A 6,951-nucleotide genomic window follows, 5' to 3' on the forward strand; every position below is an offset into this window, starting at 1 on the left:
AGTATTACGAATTTAAGTTGGGTTTTTAGAGCAAGTGACACCGTTTGAAGCATCACAGTGATTTTGACACATCGACTTGGAGAACCTCTCCACTGGGAATTTGGGCCCGTACAAGCTATTGGTGGATATTTTCAACTGAAACTTGTGAGCCAGTCAGAGAAGCGCTTCCCTGAGTAGCAGAGGAAACAAAAGGGTTGAGGCGATATGTTGAGAAATAATCAAGTTATGTTGTTTTACTCGAATTTGAAGGTGTTTTTGGACCAGATTTTCCATACACAAAAATGTTCCTCTCCACCAAGGCTGCCCTTTGTCACAAATTCTGTTCATTAGCTTTATGGACAGAATTTCTAGGCGCAACCAAGGCGTTGAGGTGTTCCGGTTTGGTGACATCAGCATTGCGTCTCTGCTTTTTGCAGATGATGTGGTTCTGTTGGCTTCATCAAGCTGCGATCTTCAACTCTCACTGGAGCAATTCGCAGCACAGTGTTGAAGCGGTTCAAATGAAAATCAGCACCTCCAAATCTGAGGCCATGGTCTTCAGTCAGAAAATGGTGGCGTGCCATCTCCAGGTCGGGAATGAGAGCCTGCCCCTCGTGGAGGAGTTCAAGTATCTTGGGGTCTTGTTCATGAGTGAGGGAAGAATGGAACGGGAGATCGACAGGCGGCTCGGTGCAGTGATGCAGACTCTGTATCGGTCTGTCGTGGAGAAGAAGGACCTGAGCCGCAAGGCAAAGCTCTTGATTTTACCGTTCAATCTACGTTCCTAACCTCACCTATGGTCATGAGCTGTGCGTCGTGACCGAACGAACAAGCTCGAGGATACAAGCGGCCGAAAGGAGTTTCCTCCGCAGGGTGTCCAGGTTCTCCTTTAGAGAGAGGGTGAGAAGCTCAGTCATCCGGGAGTGCTCAGAGTCAAGCCGCTCCTCCTTCTGCATTGAGAGGAGTCATATGAGGAGGCTGGGGCATCTGGTTAGGATATCCCCTGGAAGCCTCCCTGGTGAGGTGTTCTGTGCACGTCCCACCAGGAGGAGACCCCGGGGACGACCCAGGACACGCTGGAGAGGCTACTACGTCAATCACACTCATCTTTTTGACATTTCTTTGTGACATTTTGACCCGTTGCTTCTTATAGGCACTAGAAATAAAACAGTCCAATGGAAAACATTAAATACAACGCTGAGCGTGCCTTCTTGTACTGTACCACGTGAAGAGGTTTCTCTTATGCTGTCTGTAACCTCGAAATATTGTCAAGACCATCATAAAGGACATCTGGCCTTTTTATTTTTTCTTTATTTTTTTTTACTACCTTCCCATGCGCTAGCCACCAGTTAAGAATCACTATGAGTTACAGCATAGAAATTAATACAAACACTTGAAATAATCCACAATGTCAAAAGTAATTTTGGTGGGGTGTGGCGTTCCCGTCAGGTGTTCAGGCTGCGGTGCAGTCTTCCATGCCGAGTGTCGCCAGAAGTGTCAGCCGTGTCCCCGCTGTGTCCGACGCGAGCTCCACCACGCCAAACGTCCATCGTCCTTCTGCTCCCCCGACGATGACCGCCACCTGCCCTACCACCACGCTTGAGACGTGCCGCAACATGGCTCAAGACGGCGTCAGTGTTGCACAAGGACCTCTTTTTACAGCGTCACAAAATGGCGGCGGCTCAGCAGTGACTACAAAATGGCTGCCACCGTTTGAACACGGGAAATAATCATCAACGGCAAAAGAATCAGTCATGTTGTGGAAAGAAAAATCATACATCATCCTAAAATTTTCACCAAACAGCGCCCCTACAAACAGTTTTCTCACTAGTGTGGTGCTAAGTGGTATTACAGCACATTGTTTATTTTGGCTTTATTACTGAAACAGCACCCACCTATGTTGCAATTGTTTTCGAAAAGATAAAACAAAATGACAATTACTGTGTGCCACATTGCGACAAGCTACAACTCATAATGTTAATGAAAAAATTATAAGAGAGCTTGATGTTTGTTTGTTTGTAACATAAAAACAAAATGACAACAAGCGTGTGTAACCTATTAGCTAGTTAGCCTTTTTCATTTTGGATGTAACGGTAAATTGTTAAACGTAGATGCTATGGCGACAAATTACGACTCGTAATACTAATGAAAAAAGAATGAGCTGGCTCAATAATTGATCGTAACATGAAACCAAAACGACAACTAGTGTGTATAAACTATTAGCTAGTAAGCTATTTTTTTGTGATTTCGAACATAGTGAATATCTTTAAACATAAATGATGCTGGACAATCTACAACTTGTAATGTTGACAAAAAGAAAATGGTGCACTAGCGTGACGTTTTTTCGGAACATGAAAAAATGACAACTGTGTAACCTATTGCTAGTTAGCCTTTTTCATTTTGGACGTAATATTAACGTAGTTGATATTATTGCCACAAACTAGGACTAGAATATTAATGAAAAAAATGATGAGCATGCTCAATGTAGCATAAAAACAAAATGACAGTTAGCATGTGTAAGCTATTAGCATTTTTATATTTCAAACATAGCATAAATCTTTAAATGTAAAGGACCCTGGACAATCTACGGCTTGTAACGTTAATGAATAAAACAATGAGGTAGCTCGACGTTTGTTTGTAAGAACAAAACAACAGCTAGCATGTGTAAGGTTTTAGCTAATTTGCCTTTTTCATTTTGTACGTAACATTAAATTGTTCAACGTAGATAACTATTGCCTCAAATGTTTGTGAAATATGAACAAAAAAATATGAGCTGGTGCAATGTTTGTAATATAAAAACAAAACAACTAGTGTCTGTTAGCATTTTCCGTAAAGGACCCTGGACAATCTACGGCTTGTAATGTTAATGAATAAAATGATGAGCTAGCGCGACGTTTGTTTGTAACATAAAAACAAAACGGCATCTAGCGTGTGTAAGGTTTTTGCTAATTAGCATTTTTCATTTTGTACATAAATTGTTCAACGTAGACAACTTTTGCCTCAAACTTGTGAAATATGAACAAAAAAATTATGAGCTAGCGCAATGTTTGTTCGTAACAAAAAAACAAAACGACAACTAGTGTGTGTTAGCTGTTAGCATTGTTCTTATTTGGGACATTGCGTAAATCTTTAAACAAACAATCCTGGACAATCTACGACTTTAACGAAAAAAATAGCTACCTTAGCATGTTTGCAGCAGGAAAACAACTAGCCTGTAGTTAGTTTTTTTTTTTTTTTTTTTTTTTAATGTAGACTATGGCGACAAGCTACGACTAGTGATGATGAGTTAGCTGAACATTTGTTCTTAACATAAAACAAAACAACAAGTGTGTGTAAGCTATTAGCTAGTTGGCCGTAAGGTTAAATGTAAAAAAAATAAAAATAAAAAATAAATACAACTTGTAATGTTAATTTTTTTTTTTATTTTATTTTTTTTTTAAATGAAGAGCTCCCTTTCCCTTTGTTCATGACAAAAACAAAACAACTAGCATGTGTAAGTTATCAGCTAATTAGCCTTTTTGTTTATTTTGGACGTAATGTTAATGTTAAACGCAGACAACTATTACTATTCCAAAAACACGATGAGTGAATTTTATACTAATTCTTAACAAAAACAAAACAGCAGCATGCATGTGTAAGCTAAGGAGCGATAATTGTATCTTAGCCCTGGTTTTATCGCGATAGCACCCTTAGCTGTTTTTTCCCCAGTTGTTACGACGTAAACCACGACCAATAACATAAACAAAAATAATGAGAAAACTTCACGCTGATTTCTTACATAAAAACAAAATGACAATGGTAAACAACTAGCGTGTGTAAGTTAATAGGTGACAATTTGAGGTCACCGCTAGTCTTGTCGTGACAGTGCCGTTAGCTCTTAGCATATCAGCCACTTTTTTTGTTATTTCGAACATAGTTTGCCATTAAGGCATAACGACTGGTAATGTTAACCGTTAAAAATAATAAGCGAATTGTATGTTAGTTTGTAGCACAAAAAACAATACAACTAGTGTAAACTAACAATACATGGGGTATTTGTCCACTAGTTGCGGTTTTATTTTTATGTTACGAGCTCAAGTAAAATTGCTTATTTTTAATCGTTAAAATTATGAGTTGTAGTTTATGTCTTAATAGTTAGTCGTCTACGGTCAACAATTTACCGGTAACTTTACATTCAAAATTACAAAAAAATTAGAATTGTTAAATGTAGACAACAATAATGACGTGAACTTTGACACATAACATTACCAGTAACAATTAGAAAATAATGATTGTGATAATTTTATGTTATCATGCGTCTTGTCGTTGGAATGGCATTGACTATTAGCAAAACGTTTTGTTTTGAACATAGTTTAATTGGTGAATGGAGATGTGCAACAATTACGATCTAAACTACGACTTAACGTTAACAAATAAAAGATAACGATTGCGACAATTTTACATTACCTTGTCTCTTATGGTTATTCCTGACCTCTTTGTTCGATATTAACAAGAAAATAAGCGATAAGATGTGAAGTAAGCCAATGAGCGACCATTTGACCGTTAGCTAACAGTATTATTAAGATTCAGATTGCACTATTAGCATCTCCTCGTTTGACTGTTGAAGGTTCACGTGGCGATGCAGTTTTGTTTTTGTGAACATGAACTAACGACATTGTCGCCCGTGTCCATATTATTATATTTAACATCATGTCAACATTTGAGCCATAAAAAGACAAACACATGCTTTGCTTTTTATTTGTGTTTTTATTCAGGGAATAAATAAATCGTAACTTTGGCCAAAAGATATATGTATTTTGTATTTTTTTTTTTAAATTATTATTATTTCTGCTTTCATTCACTGATGGTGTAGTGGTACACTTGCCTGACTTTGGTGCGGGCAGAGTGGGTTCAGTTCCCGGTGTGAATGTTTGTCCGTGTCTGTATGTGCTCTGGGACTGACTGGCGACCAGTTCAGGGTGTAGTGCGCCTTTCGGCCAAAGTCAGCTGGGCTAGGCTCCAGCGCCCCGTGACCCTAAACAGGATGAGCGGTGTTGAAAATGGATGGATGGATTTTTGCTTTCTTACATATGAGGAAAATGACTGATGACTCCCATTTTGATTTGCAGTTTATTTTGCCAAGAAATGTGTTTTATGTCCTTTCTAAAGTATGAAATGAGGCACTCAGTTTGAGCTTTTCAGCTTGTTTTTCTCCTTTCACTGTTGATGGCCAATAAAAAAAAAAAAAAAAAAAAACTCTTGAAGGGAATTATGCTGTCGTCATCTTTGATGAAGTGTTCAGGTTCGTTTTTCCACCAAAATGGTCAACAATGAGGATGGGGTTTGAACCCATGCTAAAGAGCACAATGGATGAGTAGTCCATCGCTTTTACCACTCATCCACCTCATCTTCTGGTTCTGTATGTCCTCAGTGGAAGTTTACAACTATGTCCTAAATCTGCCATGGTTTCAATAAATGTCACCTGTAAACTATTTCAACCACGCTGCAACAGTTCTGTTCCACCTGAGTTCTGTGTTTTCATTTTCTAACAGTGTTCAAACTGTTCCGCCTGTTGTGTAATCCACATTTCACCTGTATTTTGTTCCACCTGTGTTCTGTTTCCTACAGTAAATGTGTCCCAACTCGGTTCGAATGTTTCCCGCTAATCGTTCAATGTTCCGTGCTCATGCTGTGTTCTACCGATGCTCTAAGTGTGGTGTAAATATGTTTCACCTGTGTAACTGTTCTGCCTGTGTTTGTGATCTGTTACATTTCTGTTTTGACTCTTCCACCTGTTTTCCACAGTAAATGTTCCACCTGTTCTCTGCTCCACCAGTGTTCTACCAATGCTTCAACTTTTTCCACCCGTTACGCGGGTCAGTTATGATCTAACTGTGCTCCACATACAGTATGTTTTACCTGTTCCAGCTGTGTTCTGCGTTTTTACTATGGTTCCACCTATTTTCCACGTTCTGTTCCGCCTTTGTTCTGTAATCCACGTTTTACCTGTGTTCTATTTTCCACAGTAAATGTGTCATACTAATGTTCTGACCTCCACCCGTTTTCTACCTATGCTCTAAGCGTGGTGTAAACGCGTTCCACCTGTGTTCTGTGCTCCAGCTGTTTTCTACCTATGCTCTAAGTGTGGTGTGTTTCACCTGTGTTCTGACCTGTCTTGTAACTGTTCTGCCGGTGTTCTAACTGTGATCTGTGTTCCAATTTTGTTCTGACTGTTCCACCTATGTTACATCTGTTTTCTGTTGTTCAACAGTAAAATGTTCCACCTGTGCTCTGTTCCACTTAGTTCTTTTTGTGTTCCCATTTTCTGCGTTGTTTTCCCACAATGCCACCATTATTCCATCTGTTCTGTGTGCCACCTCTGTTCTTACCGTGTCCCATCATTGTTCTGTGCTTCAGCTGTTTTGTACCTATAGTGTGGTATAAAAGCTGTGTTATCACCTAACTGTGTTGTAACTGTTCCACCTGTGTTCTGTGTTCCACTTGGTTCTGACTGTTCCACCTGTGCTCTTCACTGGTTTGCTCTTGTTTGTTTTGTGTTCTGTGTTGTTTTCTAACAGTTCCACCTGTCCCACCAGTGCTTAAATTTTTTTTCCAGTTTTTACGTGGCTCACCTATGCTCTTGTGTTCCATCTTGTATTTAACCAGTCCTATCAATGTTCTAACCGTTTCACCTGTTTTGTGTTTCAGCTGTGTTTGTGTATTCCACCTGTGTTCTAATGTTGTTCTAATGGTCCACTAACCATGTTATGTGTTCCAGATGTGGTCCGAGTGGGTTCTGACCATCTGTGTTCTGTGTTCCGCCTGTTTTAATGGTGTTTGAACCATGTTGTAACTGTCCTCCTTTTTGTGTTGCAGCGGTTTTCTTAGGGCTCCACCTCTTTATTCATGTTCAGTGAAACTTGAACATCCGTGATGACGCAGGCGGCCGCCCGAGCTTTGCGGTGGCACCGTCGTCAGTGTCCAACAAAGTGG

The 6,951-nt window shown here is 39.7% G+C and overlaps 1 protein-coding gene across 4 annotated transcripts in view; it reads left to right on the forward strand.

Moving 5' to 3' along the window:
- The window catches only part of plekhm3 (pleckstrin homology domain containing, family M, member 3), a 35,848-nt gene extending 29,506 nt beyond the window's left edge, over positions 1 to 6,342 (forward strand). For all 4 annotated transcript variants that reach the window (XM_061692934.1, XM_061692936.1, XM_061692933.1 and 1 more), the window contains exon 9: positions 1,429 to 6,342. In XM_061692934.1, coding sequence (XP_061548918.1) covers positions 1,429 to 1,582 — 154 coding nt within the window. In that variant the 3' untranslated portion in view covers positions 1,583 to 6,342. The remainder of the gene's footprint in view (positions 1 to 1,428) is intronic.
- The last annotated feature ends 609 nt before the right edge of the window (positions 6,343 to 6,951 follow it).

This window comes from Phycodurus eques, chromosome 12 (genome assembly GCF_024500275.1).
Source record: "Phycodurus eques isolate BA_2022a chromosome 12, UOR_Pequ_1.1, whole genome shotgun sequence".
Lineage (NCBI taxonomy): Eukaryota > Metazoa > Chordata > Actinopteri > Syngnathiformes > Syngnathidae > Phycodurus > Phycodurus eques.